The 17,813-nt window shown below is 51.4% G+C and overlaps 1 protein-coding gene across 1 annotated transcript in view; it reads left to right on the top strand.

The window, feature by feature from the left end:
* OTUD7A (OTU deubiquitinase 7A) overlaps nucleotides 1-17,813 on the top strand; it is a gene marked incomplete at its 3' end in the record, with an annotated part of 187,371 nt that overhangs the window by 158,137 nt on the left and 11,421 nt on the right. The window contains exons 9-10 of the mRNA XM_082617045.1: nucleotides 3,543-3,670; nucleotides 5,759-5,908. Of these exons, the coding sequence (XP_082473171.1) occupies nucleotides 3,543-3,670; nucleotides 5,759-5,908 (278 nt within the window). The remainder of the gene's footprint in view (nucleotides 1-3,542; nucleotides 3,671-5,758; nucleotides 5,909-17,813) is intronic.

Here is a 17,813-nt window from a genome sequence, read left to right as displayed (position 1 = left end):
ATAGGTGAATTGATGGACAAATGGATGATTGGATGGATGGATGGACAGGTGAACGGATGGATGGTGGGTGGATGAGTGGATGGAGGGATAAAAGATGGCTGGATGGACAGATGTTACCTGGGGGCCTCTGCAGTGCCTTTCATGGTGCCAGCTTGTAGCAAGTACTCAATAAATATGTGCTGTTTTTTCAGTTTGAAATACAATGGCCCTGCTTTGAGTTTTGCATGAGCAGAAAGCCACGCCACTACAGTGGTGCCTAATACTTAGTCATTGCACCGTGGTTGTTGTGGGTCCCCTCTGCATAGCTGGTGGGGTATTTTTCTCTTGAGTATGCAGGCTATAAGTTTGTGTTCTGTCTTCTCCATGCTGCTGCTTGTCTTGTTCAGCCATACACCTGCCTGTGAGCACTCACTGTGTGACTGGGGTGAGCGAGCACCCGCTCAGAGCCCTTGACCTCATGTACCCTCTGAGCTGTGGCTGGACAGGATAACTACCCAGGATGTTTGGAAATGCACACCGGAGAGCACTGTGTTAGACTCGGCATGTGTGTATGTATTTAACACACTCCTCTTCCACTTCCCTTCCCTCCCTGAAAAATTCAGTCCTAAATCCATAGGTTCATCAAAGCAAGGTGGGCACCTGCAGTGGGCAGAGTGGGGGGTGGCAGGACACAGAGACCAAGGTCAGGGTGTCAGAGCCAGACAGAGTGAAGAGGGCAACTCAGGGGAAGGGAAGCAGCATTGGTTGGGGGCTGTTTACATACCAGGATCAAATAAGGAAATAGCTTAAGATTGGTAGAAACCAGGTTTCTCACTTTTGGAGAAAGGAGTTACACATAGAATGAACTCTGGGTGTTAGATTGGAATTGGGAGTATCAGAGGACTCAAAGTTTCAGATAGATAGGTGATAGGTAGATAGATAATAGATGGATGGATAGATAGATAGATGACAGATGAAAATGTCTGTGTACACATGTGGGTGTGTACACACGCATGCACACACGCGTTCCCCAGCTCTACTTACTGAGTCTAGGAGCAATGACATCAGCAATAATCATATTTTGGCTTCTAAACACCATTATCCACTATCTTAAAAAAAAAAAAAGAAAACAGGAGAAATGGCTGAATCCAGGGCTGAAGCAGAAGAGATACAAGATGAATCTTGTTGACTGAAAAAAAAAAAAGCACAACCTAAAAGTTGAGAGTTATGTTTTATTCGATGGACAGAACTGAGGACTTAAGCCTGGGACACATACTGTCAGGTAGCTCTGAGGGACGGCTCCAAAGAGGGAAGGAGGGGAACCAGGATACATAGGCATTTTTGTATCAAAGACCGGGTGGTCAGAACATCAAAAGATTACTGTTAATTAAAGAAAACCAGACGTCTCAAGTTAAGGAATTTAGTGCTTTTCTGTGTATGGGAAGATGCAAGAGTCTGGGCTCACTGAAATCATTCCTGTCAATATGTACCTCAGCTCTCTGGGGCCAGTATCCTGTGTTTTCTCATCCTGAGTCCCCTCAGTGTGCACCGTCGGGGGTGGCTGCCACAGCTGACTGCTAGATGGGGCGGGGGGGCATCCTGCTTCCAACCTGAGTTCCCTCAGGGCTCACCTGTAGGGCACCTGTAGTGGCTGATGGCTGCAACAGCCTTTGTTTACTGAAATGGCAGGCGGCGTTTTTAGTTCACAACCTTGACCATCTTCTTGTGCTGGAAAGCAAGGATGTGCTCTAAAAAAAGATGGGGGCTGTCACACAGACACAGATCCCACTTGAACAAGCCCCACTGACCAGGGCGGGTATCTGAGCATCAAAATAATCACATGGATGGATTATAACCCAGTGAATCAAATAGAAGCCTGGAATCCAGAGGGATATCAGTAAATGTATCAAGGCTTGGTGAGGAGTGGAATATGTCTGTAGATTCCAAGTTCCTCCCCATAAAATTCTTATTAATTACGGAGAGGAAGTGAGCAGCTCTGCAAGGGGGAGCCTGGCCCATGGCCACGAGAGAGATCCACCCAACTGAACGCCACGAGAATGATGCAGTGTAACCCAATCTGCTCTGATTGTGAGGAAACACACACCCAGACCATGGACATTCTACACAATACTGGGCCTGTGGTCTTCAAAACAGCCTGGGTCTTGAACGTCAAGTACCCTGAGGAATGTTCCAGACTGAGGACGGCTAAAGAGACACCACAGCTGAATGCAGTATACCATCCAGAACTGGGGCAGATGGCACGTGGTGACTGGGGTCTTTCACGGTGACATGCATTGTTGCATTCATGATTAGACGAATTCCCAATTCTAATGGATATGTAGGAGAATATATCTGCGGGAACATAACCCCACTCACAGGAAATGCACACAAAGTTCTGCCGGGGTGATGGGATTTCAGGTTGGCAATTTACTTTCAAATGGCTCCGAAGGAAAAACAAGTTATTTATACTCTGCAAATTTTTTGTGAGCATTTAGGTGCTGCCAATTTTTTTTAAGTATTAAAATAAGGTATATTGAGTCACCAAAAAAAGAACAAGAAAAAACTATTGGTACAATAACAACAAAACTCCCCAGGTGATTATGAGGCATCCCCAAGGATTCAGAGCCTTTGTTTTAGAAGCCACACAAGCAGTTGGCTGCACGCTATGTACATAGAACCCTTTCCCCAGGCCACCCCACCCCAGAATTCTCAAGCAGGGCCACACTTGCTAACTCTGCCCCACCTGCTCATAGACCACCCTCAGTTAATTCTGGGTGCCCCGCCCCATTCGAGTGCCCAAGAGGCCCCATCAACCTCGGGGCACTGGCCTTCCTCTCTCCCTGCTTCTTCCCTTTGGATTGGCCTGGTTGTTGAGAGACATCAAGGCTACAGTTCTCTGCCCATGTCCTACAGTCATGAGTGATGCAGGTTTTGGAGCCCACTCTTCCCCTGAGCGTCGGAGAAGAGCCAGGGGACGGCTGGGGAGGGTCCGAGTGGCCTGGGTTGGGCATTCTGTCACTCCCTCCACTACCGCTCAAGGCAGCCTTCTTACCACCATCTTCAGTCGGGGTATCCCCTAGAAAGGCCCACAGATCTTGGTAGCAGTGGACCCACCGGCCCATCAGACGTGCCCAGGCATACCTGCCCCCCTGAGGGTAAAGCTTCAGCCTAAGCTGCTGGGTGTGAGCACGAACCCAAGGGGGAGCCACCATGCCTCTTGCCCCAACTGCATCCTTGTCAACCCACCCAGAGAACCAGCCCCCATGTTGTCACACACTCTGGGCGCCTCTGCCACCAGGGAGACTGCATCGTAAAGGGAGCTGGCTGCCCACGTTGCCAGGTTCTCTGCCTCGGCTTCTCTCCTGAGACCACCCACCCCAGGGTCAGGGTGGAGAGCTGGGTTCAGTGTGCTTGCCAACATCGAGCGGCGTGGAGGGGGGCCGTGGCCTCAGATGGCCGCGACGGCCAGGGTCCACGCAGGGAAGGGCCACAGGGAGGTGTTTTGTCCTCCACTCCCTGTCCCGACTCGCTCCAGTGACAGGCTTGCTTCGCTGTGTCCCCAGCATGGACAACGCCGAGGACCCCGTGTACGAGAGTCTGGAGGAGTTCCACGTTTTCGTCCTTGCCCACATATTAAGGAGGCCCATCGTCGTTGTAGCAGATACGATGCTGAGGGACTCAGGCGGGGAAGGTAAGTTTACGCAGAATGAAACAGGTGTATTTTATTCATCACCCAGAAAGCGTAACATCCCGAGTAAGGAAGGGACAGTCCAGCGTAATGGCTGAGCCTCCAGAAGGACACAGAGCCTTACTCTGCCTGGACAAAGATCTTATTTCTCCTCGTTTCTCCTCGACTCCACATGTTTCTTGCTTCTCCCCGTAGAGAAGGGATTACTCTGTTTTCTTTTTTATCTTTTTTTTTTTTTTTTTTTTTTTGGCCGCACCACACAGCTTGTGGGATCTTAGTTCCCCGACCAGGGATTGGGACCCGGGCCCTCAGCAGTGAAAGTGCAGAGTCCTAACCACTGGACGGCCAGGGAATTCCCAGGAGAGATTACTCTTGGCCGTCCATCCACCCTGTGTGTCCACGGCAGGAGAAATGTGGCTGAGTGGGGGCGGGGATGAACCCTGAGGGGCTCCAGGCCCCACCCGTTGCCCACACCCTCCAGCAGTGCCGGCCTCATCCCAGGGCCACTTGGCCACTCCGCCACTCCAGTCCCCTCCTGCCCCTCGCATGGGTCTTAAAGAAGAAACAAGAAAGGCAGAAAATGCAAAGTCATCCGCAAGGCTGTGATGGGACCAGGGCTGGGGGAGAAGGAGGAAGGGATGGAGGGCTTCCCAGGGCCGGTACCCGCCGCACCGCCCGTCACGTGCACCCTCGCCCTCGGCCAGGCCACCACCTCCCAGGGTAGACGCTGCCTCCCGCTTTACAGACGACGAGCCCGAAGCCCAGAGAGGCCACACAATGCGCCCCCGCCCTCGGCTGAGGCCTTGAGGAAGCAGGGTCCACCCAGGCAGGGAGGGCTCCACGCGTGTCCTCCCTCTAGCCTTTCTGCTGGAGCACACAGGGCACCATGCTCTCTGAAAAGGAGGGATAGAGGAGGGGCCAGGATGGTGCCCTGCCTCTCGTGGCTGTGGTTACCACAGAAGGCAGGGAGCTGGGAGTACCTTGGTCACTCCCAGTGACGCAGGCCTGCCGGGGTCTGCAGCTCTCTGGGTGCAGAGCCCGGCCTCCCATCGGGTTCCCTGTACTCATCAGATCCCACGGAGCTGGGTCCACACTTCCTTCCCTTGCACCTGTCCTGGAGGGTGCAGCCCTCTCAAAGGTGGACCCATCCTGCCTCTCAGCAGAGAGGCGGGCAGAGCCATGGTCACTGATATAGACAAAGCGAGGGTGGGGAGGAATCCTGAGCTCATCAAAGCCATCCCTGACGTCGACTGTCCTTTCCTGCCACAGAAGGGCAGTGAGTCACTGAGTCTGAGGCCAAGAGAAAAGGTTCTTTGTAATTAAAAAACAGATGCCGTGTCAGGGCAGGTATTTCCAGTATTTACTGTATTTCAGTGAGGATTAAGGCTTTTTCCCCCGTTTGGTAAGGAAATGAACAAGGCTGTGTCCCGGTTGCTAAAGGAGCTGATCCCCGTCCCTCATTTCCCATCTGACTCACGACTTGGGCCTGGAGTGCTCTCATTGAGCTTCTCAAAACCTAGAACAAATAAGCTCTCAAGCAGCACATATGTTGTTCTGTATGCAGATGCTTTCGTGAACACAGGAGAGGAATAAGTACATTCAGGAAAACACGGGTTTCTAGGTGGCCATCAGCACACGTCCTGGCTGACCATCTGGGGTGGGCGTTTTGATCACCTTGGCGGGACTCAGGGCAGCAGGCAGGCCCGCAGGTCACAGCAGAATCCCCTCAGCCCTGCTTGTTCCTAGAGTGCAGCTTGACAGGGACAAACGAGCCAGGAGGACTCTGCCCAAGGAGGCAGGTGGAGCAGGGTGCCCTGGTCAGGTACAGGACTTGGGGTCTAATGGGCCTGGCCCCTGCGAGCCTGGGCTTCCTCATCCATCGGTAGCAAGCATCACCTAGCTCCCAGGGCACTCCTGCCAGGTGGGTGGAGGCCCCTCTGCTGTGGAGTAGGTGACAGATGACAACACCCGGGGCTGCAGCCTGAGCCCGCCCACCCTTCCCTCTGCCCTGTCACCTCCCCCAGGATGGTGAGGGATGCTGTCCACGTCCCCTCCAGCTCCACATGCCCTCACCCTTGTTTGTGTCTGCAGCATTTGCTCCAATCCCCTTCGGAGGGATTTACCTGCCCTTGGAGGTGCCTCCCAACAGATGCCACTGCTCACCTCTGGTTCTTGCCTACGACCAAGCGCATTTCTCTGCCCTTGTGTCCATGGAGCAGAGAGACCAGCAGAGAGAACAAGGTACGCCCGCTGCCACCTAACAGTGCAAGGTGGGGAAGGGGTGGGCCGGGAGGGGCAAGAGGTGGAATATGGAGACCTCCCTGGGAAGCGCACTCAGCAATGATAGGTTTTGCCTAAAACTACCATATGCATGCAAAAAAAAATCATTGAAAATAATGCCATTTGCAGCATCATGGATGGAATGGACTTAGATTATCGTTATCATAGATTATCATACTAAGAAACTTAGATTATTATACTAAGTGAAGTCAGACAAAGACAAATATCATACGGTATCACTTATATGTGGAATCTAAAAAAATTGATACAAATGAACTAATTTACAAAACAGAAACAGACTCACAGACAGAAAACAAACTTATGGTCACCAAAGGGGAAAGGGGAGGAGGGAAAAATTAGGAGTTTGGGATTAACATATACACACTATTATATATAAAATAGATGAATAACAAGGAACTACTATATAGCACTATACTCAATATTTTCTAATAACCTCTAAGGAAAAAGAATCTGAAAAAGAATATATACGTATATATGTATAACTGAATCACTTTGCTTGTACACCTGAAACTAACACAACATTGTAAATCAATTATACTTGTTTTTTAAAAAAGAAAATAATGCCACAGACAACTTTTAATTTAAAATATGAAGCAAATTAATAATCAAGCCACCCTTAAATAACTTTCACTGTGGTTCCCTTTCACATGTACGCATATATTATATGGATGTAATTAATCTCAGATGTAATTTTTAAAAGCCCGTCTACTTTGTTAGACCAACCAGACGATCAAAATATTAAAACTCTGGACTAGTAATAAACTTACACTTAATAAATAAATAAATAATTAATTAAAAGCCCGTCTAGTGCAGAGAGTCAGCAAATTACAGCCCACTGCCTGTTTGTAAATAAAGTTTTATCGGAACACAGCCACACTTGCTCAAAGACGTATTGTCTGTGGCTACTGCTTTTGTGCCCTGACAGCAGAGTTGAGAAGCAGCCCCAGAGGCTGTGTGGCCTGCAAAGACTAAAATATTTACTAATGAGCGCTTTACGGAAAATGTTTGCCAGCCTCTGCTCTAAAGTAAGCTTTTGAATCAAAAGATGGATTTTTCCATTCAAATCATTACATGGGAGTTTCCTGCCAGGAGCCATTTCAGTGCTGCAGAGAGCCTTGCCGGGCTGGGCCCACAGGCTGTGCACTGCACAACTCCAACCACCAGTCACATAGACGCATGTGGGGCCTGTCTTCAGTCAATGCATTATGTGTCTGCTGTGGAAATGGTGGGATTTTGTTTGGAATGTTAACTGCTGATGGATGTGTGACTAACTGAGCAAAGAAAGGGAAACTCATCCTTTTTCACTTCTGCGTCTGGTTAGACAGAGAACTCCCAGGATACTAAAAGAAGGAAAGAGTGACCAGTTTCAGGGTCCCTGCCATAGGATGTGGTCCCAGGAAATCCATGGCGGCTCATCCTGTGGTGCTGTGAGTCCAGAAGGAGAGGGAGCAGGGCTGCCACTGGCTGTAAGGGGACTATCACGTCCTTTTCCTGTGCTATTTACAGACATCTCACTTTAGCCATAGAAGACATGTTTCATCATTAAGGCCTGGTGCCATTTGCCTTTTCTGTTGTCTCTCTGCGTTTTGGCCAGTGAGAGCTGGCACCTCCCTCACGGCTTCCAGCTCTTCTCAAAGCTCACCGCGGCTCTTGAGAGACAGGAGGGCCCTTTCTCTGCAGCCTCACGCTATCAGCAAGTGATTGAAAAGACCAAAAGCCTTTCATTTAGAAGCCAGATGTTGGCCATGAATATTAAGAAGAAACTTAATCAGGATAGTAGGTCAGAGGCTCCTAACTGGGCAACTCAGGACTTCGGCTTCTATAGAAGAACTGTACAGAAAAAACTGAAAAAAACTATAAAAGAAGGGTGAAATAATAAAACCATTATATAAAGGTGAAACATTTTAGAAACAATTAACATATCGAGTATAAATTTTGGAGAATTTGAATACAATTGGCTGTGTTTCATTTAGAAATTTTTTAAAAGAGAGCCCTTCTAAGGACCAGGGATCCAGGCCAGGTGCGGGGCCTCTCATCCAGTCTCCCAGAGACTCTGTGGTCAGGGAGAGATCAAAGTCCCAGGGCTGGCATCTCCAGTTGCTGAGCAGGGCCTTCAGAGCCTGGCTCCCTCCTCACAGAGGCACTGAGCTTTCTTTCAGGCCTTCCAGATACTGCTTATGGATGCTTTCAAGGCCAATATGAAGGTGCTCTTCAATAAAAGGACAAATGTGGAGGGGTTACCGCCTAGCAAGGGAGTGTTGCAGAGGTGCAGGTGGTTTCACCTCTAAAACTTGTTTTTCCCATAAGTGGATTCTGGTCCCAGTGTGGGTTCTGAGAAGTTGTGTTGTGGGCTCCTGCAGCTCCGCCTGCTGGCTTGCTCCTGATAGCAGTGTGGTCCCTGCCTCCACAGCCCTCACGTGACCAATGTGCAGGGCTGCACGTTGACCCATTCAGTCCTCAAGACCATCGCACAAACAGAAGCAAAGCACATGTAAGCGGCTCCCACTGGCTGGGTAACCTCTGTGCTACATGTCAGGCCCTCACACATTGGGAAAGAATACAAATGTTCTGCAGACTTTGAGGCTTTAAGTATTGCTACCGACACATCCCCTATGCCACCCTCACTGAGCTGGTGGGTGCTGGTAGGCGCAACCCTGCTTCCTGCTCCTCCCACTGGCCTGAAGTCCAGTGTTCCTGCATGCAGTATTTGTTTGGGGGTCTGAGGGCCCATTCAGTGAAGCACCTGTTGCATCCAGGTTTGGGGACCCAAAGATGACAGTGTCCTTGCCTTGGGGCCCTTAACACCTTGTAGGGGAGACAGGCAACCCCATCAAGCCACATACTATACAAGGCAGGATGTTTCCCGAGCAGGCACGAGCTCCATTCAGCAGGGGAGCAATTATTCTGACTGAGAAGAACAGACAGATAGACCTGAGCAGAAGTGCTGGGCTGATGCAGGGATGTTGCTTGTGGGTGGCTGGCATGTTGCTGGTGTGGCCCAGCAAGCACATGTCATAGGAGCATGACGGCATTGGGCCTGGGTGCTGCCGTGTCCTCACTGCGTGGCCCGAGGGGCGCCATGTGCCCTCCCAGCCTGTCCCCTTATCTGTTGCCTGTAAAATAACACCCATCTCCCTGGAAATGAATGCTTTCTCCTCCCCTTCCTCACCCTCATTCCCTTCCCCCTCCCCTGTCCTCTGCCCTTTCTCTTCCTTTCCGCCCACTCTCCCAGTTGGTGTCTTTTCATTTGACATATTTAAGGACATCACCACTTAATTATGAAGTGACCACCATGGTCACTTCCACACACTGAAGTCCTCAGTCACCCCTGGGAATGACATTGCCTGTCCCAAAGCCAGGCCTGTCCCCTGATCCTTAAATGTTGCTTCAAAGATAAACCTAAAGGCCTTGACTGGCTCCCTTTCTGGCCACCATTAGTGCCCAGCATCTCCCTGAAAGGACCTGCCATGGGCAGGAGGAACAGAGCAGACATTGTCCGTGGAGCCATCACCAGAGGAAGCCTATCCCAGGGTTCCTGTGGGGCACTGTCCTACCTTCCAGCCCGACGGTAGAGGCTGTTGGGGGCTTTCTGCAAATACCAGATCCTAGCAATTCTGCCATTGTTACCTGGTGGTTGAGGACGGTGGGGGGAAGCTGAGAAGACGTCAGGAACCTGCTCAGGGAACAGACTCGGCCTCTCTTCTCAGCTTTTATGATGCCAAGAAAATGGAAGCAACCACAGAAGGCCATGATATTAGCCCCCAAAAGAAGATAGTTCAGAATAGCATTGGGCTGCAAGGGGCTCAAAGGAGAAAATGGCTGCTGCTGCTGCTTCTCTAACAGGGAGTCCTGAGGTAGGTGGTCCAGGGCTGGTTCATCAGCTCTAGACATTCTCAGGTACTCAGGCTCCAGCCTCTCCCTGCTCCACCATCTTTATCGTGTGGTTTCAGCCTTATGGTCACAGAACAGTTGCTGCAGCTCCAGGCATCACATCCGTATTCCAGACTGGACCAAATGCCTCTCTTCTTGAAACTTTGTCATTTCAGTTGGGAAGAACACCTTCCCTCAACTCGTGCTGGCATCTTACTAAGGCTGAGCTCCATACTTGCAGTTTCCCGGCTCCAGAGCAGCCTGAGAAGCCAGTGCAGTGGAGGAAGAAGGGGGTGAGGTGGTGGGTGGGGGTTCAGTAAGCCAGCTCTGAATCAGGGAGGGGATGTGATGTTTCCAGGCAGTTCCATCTGGACTCTCCTCTTTATTTCACCAGCAATGACCACTCATCTGGGGAAGGGCAAAAGTGCAAAAATGAGTTCTTTACCAACTTGGGTCCTCATCTGGAAATAAACCACGTTGGCTGTTAGGCTCTCAATCCCCTAAAAAGCGGTGGTGCGTGAGGCTATCAGTGCGGTGCTCCTTAGGAGAAAATCCATTCTCTTTCAACGCAGAGAGAGAAACAGCCTTGCTTTCGGGGCCGCTGGGTACCGCCCGTGGATGTCAGGTTCCGGGCTGCCCGGGTGAGGGTGGCGCATGTGCTTTGCGGTCCTGGCCGTGGCCACGCCCCCACAAGAGGACGAGCCAGGGCGGGGGCGGTCCTGCTGAGAGACAGACCTGGCGCCTCGCGGCTGACTTGATGGCACGTTCCTGTGCCCCACTCCCATCTAAACGCCACCATGAAGTTTCATGCTCAGAGGCTTTCTCTCCTAGAGCCCTGGTTCTGTGCCAGGACCCCCCCACCCCCCACCCCAAAGTGGGCAGGAGCCTTCTGACCCTGCTGAACTGAGACCTCGGCCTGGCCCGGGGCTTTTCACTCCGCCTTCCAGAAAGTCTCCAGCTCTGTGCCTTCAAGCTGCGTTGCACTCTGCCCCCAGGGAGCCTCCCAGGGAGCTCTGTACAAACACTAAGGTCACCACCCCCATAGCATCCTTGCCTACGAGGACCACGGATGCTCAGTGAGCGGAAAGGTAGTGGGAAACCATCCTCTTCCTTCCTGCCCTTCCCTGCCATGCGGGGCTTCCATCCGTTCACAGGGCTTCCTGGTTGCAGGTTAGAGCCCCTTCGACCGCAGGTCACCAAAACCCAACTCGACATGGCTAAGACAGGAAGAGGGCTGGTTGTCACACACACCCACACTCTCAACATTGTGGGGCAGGCAGGCCCCCCGGGGCAGGTGGGGTGTTTCAGGAATGTTGGAGATGACCAGGCCCCTCCATCCCACCTGCAGCCTCCTCACTTTCTGTTCCAGGCAAGCCCCTGCCGCCATCCCCTGCTGCAAGCAGGTCCTGTTTGCCCCCAAACTCCGGTGTCTAAGAGCACGGCCAGATCTGGGGCAGGGAGTATACACAAAGATCCTATCGCATCTTGCCCTGGAAGAAACAAGGCATCTTCAAAGACCACGAGGGTAGTGTCAGAAGGGCTTCTGGGCTGATGGACGAGGCTCCCACAGGACAAGAGGGACAGTGAGGACCATCACTGGAAGGAGCAGAAACATGATGAAGTTGCTTCAGTCCATGAATTTATAATGATGCTCTGGGAAAGCCTCCCTCATCAGCTCTGCAGGAAGCTCAGGTCCACCACCTTGGAAACATAAAAAGCAGGAAAGTATCAGGCGAGATCCTGCGTTTCCTTGGTGAACTAGTGACAGGAACTTTCTCTGAGTTCAGGTACCCTGGCTTGTCATGGAGAGGTGTTGGTAAGGGCTGAATTCATGTGTTGAAGAGCTAACCCCCAGGCCTCAGGCTGCGACTGTATTTGGAGATGGGGTCTTCAGAGGAGTAATTAAAATACAATGAGGTGATTAGGGTGGACCCTCATCCACTGTGACTGGTGGTCTTATAAGAAGAGGAGGTTAGGACACAGACACACACAGAGAGGGGATTGCAGGAGGACACAGAGAAGACAGTCACCTGCAAGCCAAGGAGAGAGGCCTCAAAAAGAAACGACTCTGCTGACACCTTGTCCTTGCAATTCCAGCCTCCAGACTGTGAGAGAATAAATGTCCACTCTTTAAGCCCCTCACTCTGTGTTCCACTGTTATGGCCGCCCGAGCAAACCAATTCAGACAGAATGAGAATACCAGGTTATTCAAGCCCATGGGAATGAATAAGAAACTGCCATATTTCTCATTATTTCTGGTTCAGTTCATCATTGTCACCTTCTTGACCAGCGGATGCTGCGTTCAGATCCATCAGGGGCCTAGTCAGTGTGTGTGAGCTCCCCACCCCTCAGCAGCTCATGCGTGGGGGTCCTGGGACTTGTCGTAGCTGGTGGTGGATTTTTTACAAAGTAATATTCTGCAAGCTCTGTAGATCCAGGTCCCAGCAGATGTTTGGAACGTGGCTAGTCTCACAACTCCTCTCCAGGGGAGGGGGTGGTCCCACTGGGAGGCCCAGCAGAACAGCAGGACCACTGTATGCATGGTCGAGAGCCCCCAAAACCTGCTGTGGGTGCCAGCTGATCTGAGAGCAAGGTCTGGGTCTGGGGATGAGCAGCTGGCCCGTGGTCCAGGGGACAGGCTGTGGGCGGGCTCCAGCTCTCTTGTGTACACCCACACGGGCCTGAGCCACGGGGAGGTTCATTCAACAAGTATTCACTGTGACAGCACACTTGTGACAGTGACAGGACCGGACGGCCCACACCTGGCATGGTAAGAGCTTGGAGTTGAATTCCTTCCTTCCCGGGGTCAGCCAGGCCTCAGGCATGGGTCTGAGCAGAGCTGAGTCTCACCAGGTGAGCTGGGCCCCAGACACAGCTCATAAGTGGCCATAACAAGCTCCGCTACCAGGTGCCCCAAACTCAGGGACTGGTGTCCTCAGACTGGAGGCCTTAGGAAGGAGGGCCGGGGGGCGGTGGGGCTCTTTGTCATGCACCTGCTGGCCCCATCGGTTCTCTTGCCTGCAGCCCTCCTTCAGTGCAGCAGACAAGAAAACAGAGTCCCAGCCTGTGCCCTCAGCTCGGCTAGGAGAGGGACTAAGAAAGTACAGTAACACCAGTTTCTAGGATGGAACCGGGCATCATTCTCTGAAGCCAAGATAAGAGACTCTCAGACCACAGCTGGGCCCAGGCTCAGGACCGAGCCACCAGGCCTGTGGTCTTGGAACCTGGGGAGGAGGCAGGGGTGTGGGACACAGAGCATCAAGGCCCAGGGCACCTGCTGGTCCCCCACTGCCGAGCAGAGCCGTCACCCTGCCCCAAGCAAAGGACACCTTGTGGAGGGTGCCCCCCCACCCTGGACCTCCCAGCACCCTGGGATGGAGGCTGACAGGTACAGTCATCACAGGCCCAGAGAGAGCAGCTGTCTTGTTCTTGCATCTGAGAAACGATGTTCTGGGAGCCTCAGAACGAGACAAAATGTGTTGTAGGATGTGACATGGGACTGCCTTCTTCCCACCACTCCCTTCCTTCTGCTTGGCCCAGTGCGTCTCACCTGAATGTGTCCAAGCTCCTGGCGGCTTAAAAATTCCATAAGGTGTCCTTTAAACCTCTCGTCCTTCCCTGTGTTGAAACTATGTTGCGAAAGAACCCACTGCTCCCTTACAGCTCTTTCTGCCTCCCTCGCCGCCCGTCACCCACCGCTGCTGAGGTTGGCCAGCTTCTAGGAAGAACTCCGCTGTGTCCTGCAGGCTGGGGTGCCCGTGGGGAGAAGGCAGGGCTTGCTTGCAGTGGGCAGGCTTGGGCTGGAGGGATTGGTCAGGTGTGGGCAAGCTGAGTGGGCAAGGCTTTGCCAGTGCCTTTTGGGACTTTTTGTAAATAAGAGTTACCCGTACTTTCGTGGTAACTTCCAGAGATGATTGATGGTCCCCTGCTTTCTCCACGGGGAGGATGTTAGTCCTTTGCCCCCAGGACACCTGGACCCTAGTTCTGCAGCTTGCAGGAAGGATCCTCCCATGCCCACAGCATGCTGCCCGTGGCCTCCCTGTGCCACGTCCTCAGATGGCGCTGCAAAACTCAGACCTGGGCTGAGTCTGCACCCCACAGTCACGCCAGTACCTGCAGGCACTTCCTGCGTGCAGGCCTGGTCTAGGTCCTTTCCAAGGGCAACACTTGACCCTCTGCATGTTCTGTGCCCACTTGACAGAGGAGGACACTGAGGAAGGAGGACCATCCCCAGGGAATGGTCACAGCTGGTGAAGGGTCACTAGGGCAGGTTAGTAGGGTGGATGGTGCGACTTCCATAAAGGAGACTTGGCCAAAGAGGGTGATAATCAGGGAACAGGCATCTCCCAGAGACAAGGTCCGGGAAGTGGCACCCAAGCCAAAGTTTGCTTGGGATATAACGGCAACTCACACCTGGTGACTTAGGGACCTTCAGGATGGGAGAAGGTGGGGGAGGGGTGCCTCGCTTCCTGGGAGATGTTAGTACCATCTGTTTCTATTCTTTATAAATATATATATATATTTTTTATATATATAAGGTAATGATTTCAATAGCTTTTCCTCCTAAATGCAAACAGCCTGAGAGCCTCTGGGGCACATCCAGGGGCCACATGGGGGTCAAGGTGCCCTCACGGTGTCCCTGTGCCTTCCCTAGGGGTTCCCGCTCAGGTGACCCAGAGAGCCGTGTTCTGCAGCCTTTAAAGAGCCAACTGGTCACAGACGGAGGAGGGGATGCTGATGTGAACAAGGGGCTTGGACAGTGATGCCCACGCAGCTGTCAGTCAGCTCTGAAGGCTGAGACCGACATCCACGGATGATCACACCAGAGTTTGTAGTTTATTTACTGGAAACAGACTCAACACACCCAAAATATGATATCTGAAAAAAAAAAAAAAGTTTTTGCCAAGAGCAGCCTGAAACTTTATCTCTTGCCACTTAGAAACAACACCCCACGTTTACAGAACTGAGCAATTTGGGAATTTTGTGGAGCCAAACAGAATAACCCCACACTACAGGACATGAACTCTGTCTTCAATCTGTATTTTATGCACAGCTCATAGTTAAATTAAATGCCAATCTATATTTTATGATTTCCCGAACCACATATAATGTGACATTTCATTTCCAGTCTATTTGACGACAAACTGTGCTTTTTCTTACAGGATTGATTTATAATAAACAGCACCTATCTCCTATTAAGTAGAAATTGGTGTTAACAGGCTATGAATATTATTAAATATTCCATTTAAATGGATTTTATAATATAATTTTGTTAATATAGCTATCTAAAATTTTTACTTAAAAATCACTTCTTCATCGTATTCTAATCAAACTGGCCCATCTGTGGACCTGTCTGAATACAATAATGGGAGGAATTACGTACCAACCCACCTGTTACTGGACATTATAAGAATCAGATGAACTCATGGTAGCAAGAAGGCTTGTAGAAACCAGAAAGTGCCTAAAAAATGCAAATTCCCTGCACTGTCTTTGCAATCAGCCTCCTTCCTCTTAAGCCACTTTCTAGGCTTGCAGTTTGCCACTAAAAGAGACACTCGGCGTGGGCGTGCAGAGCCAACTTGCCTCCCCGCGTGGTCTGCAGGCAGCCTTGCTGGACTGCTCGCCCCGTTCCTTTGCTGCTCCTGCTGTAGCCTCGAGCATGGCCCCTGGAGGCCTGGGCCACACGTGCAAAGGCCCCTCACTGTTGGAGAAGAGGAAGAGTCTCTCGGGGCGTCCAAAGTCTTAGCTCAGACCCTGCACCCTAGGGCCTAGGGACCAGACAAGGGGTGTCATCTTTGACATTGTTGGTTCTTGACCCAAGAATATCTCGAAGGGCCCCTATGTGACCAGGAGCCATGTGTGGAACTTCAAGGCCATGAGCTCTGTCCTGGCCTTGCGGGGGGATGCCAATTCAGAGAGCTGGGTCTCGCTGATCAAATGCCCAAGAGTCCAGTTGTCCACCAACACCTGTGTCACCCCAAGGACCATCAGCTCTGGAGCCTGAGACTCAGTTCCAGAGGGATGCCAGCTGTGCTCAGCTACACGGAAAGAACTGGCCAAGGGTCTTTCATGAGGAAATTGGGGCCTGGAGAGATGAGGGAGCAGGAGGCACAGACATAGGCTCCTCCAGGCCTCCCCAGGGTGTCTAAGCCACAGAAAGAGTGGCCCCAGGAGCACCCCCAGCCGCCATCTCCCCCACTCCTGAATCAGCCCAGCCCCCATCTCCATATGAAGTGCCGTCTTTCCCTCAGGCTGCCCCAGGCTCCCCGTGGACCTGCAGGCTTCTGATGGGTGGTGTCAGAACAGGACACGGCCTTCATCAATCCTCCTGCAGAAGAGAAGGGAAACAAAGCCCCAGGCACCTGTCCTGCCCCCTGGACACGGGGAGGAAAACTCTTGGTCAGCCAGCACGACAGCCTGCTTCTGCTCTCCGAGAAGCCCCCCTCAAAACCATCCCCCAGGGCTGCGTCTGATGCATGAGAGGACATGTATCCAGAAGAAATGGCCGGCTTCCTGATAACCTAAGTCCACTCAGAGAATTGTCTCTGGGGACGTCTTTCTGGGGAAAGGGTCTGTGGGAAAGAAAGCATCCTGATCAGAGCCTAGTGGGTGGTCTGGAGCGTGAGGCCATGGGCAGCTCGTCGAGCAGGAACTCACCACTTTCCTTGCGTTTGTGGAGGGGACAGGGCTGCCATTGCTTTGCACCTCGAGGTCTCATGAAGCAAATCCTCATAAAGCAAGTCTGATTTTTCCCAGAGGCACAAGGATGCAAGGTTCTCGCCCAGCCAGGGACTCCTCGTCAGGCCCACTGGAGGTTGTTCTCAGGCACTGGTGAGCCAGAGCCAAGGCCACTGTGGGGGGTGGGAGCAGGGAGAGGAGGAGGATGACAAGGACCACTTTTCAAAGGCTCCTGTTCTTCACTGGCCAGATCCTGGATGTCTTGAAGCCAGATGTCCTGTCTTTCTCATCTTTGTGTCTCCAGCACCAAGACACCTGGGAGGCAATTAAATGTTGAATGAATAAATGAATGAATGAACGAGATTAGATGCTCACGATCTACTAATTTCAGATAATTCAAAAAAAGGCAGGGTGACACAGTAGTGGAAAACGAAATACACACTGTGGAGTAAGGCAGACCTGCTTTTCAATCACAGCTCCAGCTTTGGCTTGGAGTCACTTATGTACCAGAGTTTCACTTCCTCTTCTGTAAAATTGGAGCAAAAATCCTGTAGCTGGTGTAAGACTTGTAAGTAATGAATATAGAGCTCGTGACACAGTACCTGGTATTGACGGAGAGTTAGACACAGAGATCAATGGAACAGAATATGGAACCCAGGAATAACCCCACAAAATATGATTTTGACAGAGAAACAAAATAAATTCAATAGAGGATGGATAGTCTTTTCAAACAAATGGTGATGAAGTGATTGGACATCCATAAGCAAAAAACAAAAACAAAACCTTAAACCCAAGCCTCATTTATACAAAAATTAACTCAAAAATTAACCATAAAGTAAAAGTAAAATGCACAACTATGGACCTAGAGGTAGGTGAAGAGTTGGGTTTTTTTAATGTAAATTTATTTTTTTTATTCATTTATTTTTGGCTGCATTGGGTCTTCGTTGCTGCGCGCGGGCTTTCTCTAGTTGCAGCGCAGGGAGGCTACTCTTCATTGCGGTGTGCGGGCTTCTCATTGCGATGGCTTCTCTTGTTGCAGAGCACAGGCTCTAGGCGTGCGGGCTTCAGTAGTTGTGGCATGCAGGCTCAGGAGTTGTGGCTCACAGGCTCTAGAGCACAGGCTCAGTAGTTGTGGCACACGGGCTTTGTTGCTCCATGGCATGTGGGTTCTTCCCGGACCAGGGATCGAACCCGTGTCCCCTGCATTGTCAGGCAGATTCTCAACCACTGCGCCACCAGGGAAGCCCCAGGAGTTCTTATATATGTGTCCTGTTTGTTCTGTGTCTCTGGAGATCCC

The sequence above is a fragment of the Mesoplodon mirus genome (assembly GCF_964341445.2).
Source record: "Mesoplodon mirus genome assembly, chromosome: 4".
Lineage (NCBI taxonomy): Eukaryota > Metazoa > Chordata > Mammalia > Artiodactyla > Ziphiidae > Mesoplodon > Mesoplodon mirus.
Note: the sequence above shows the minus strand (reverse complement) of the source record. Positions and strands in the feature narration are given on the sequence as shown.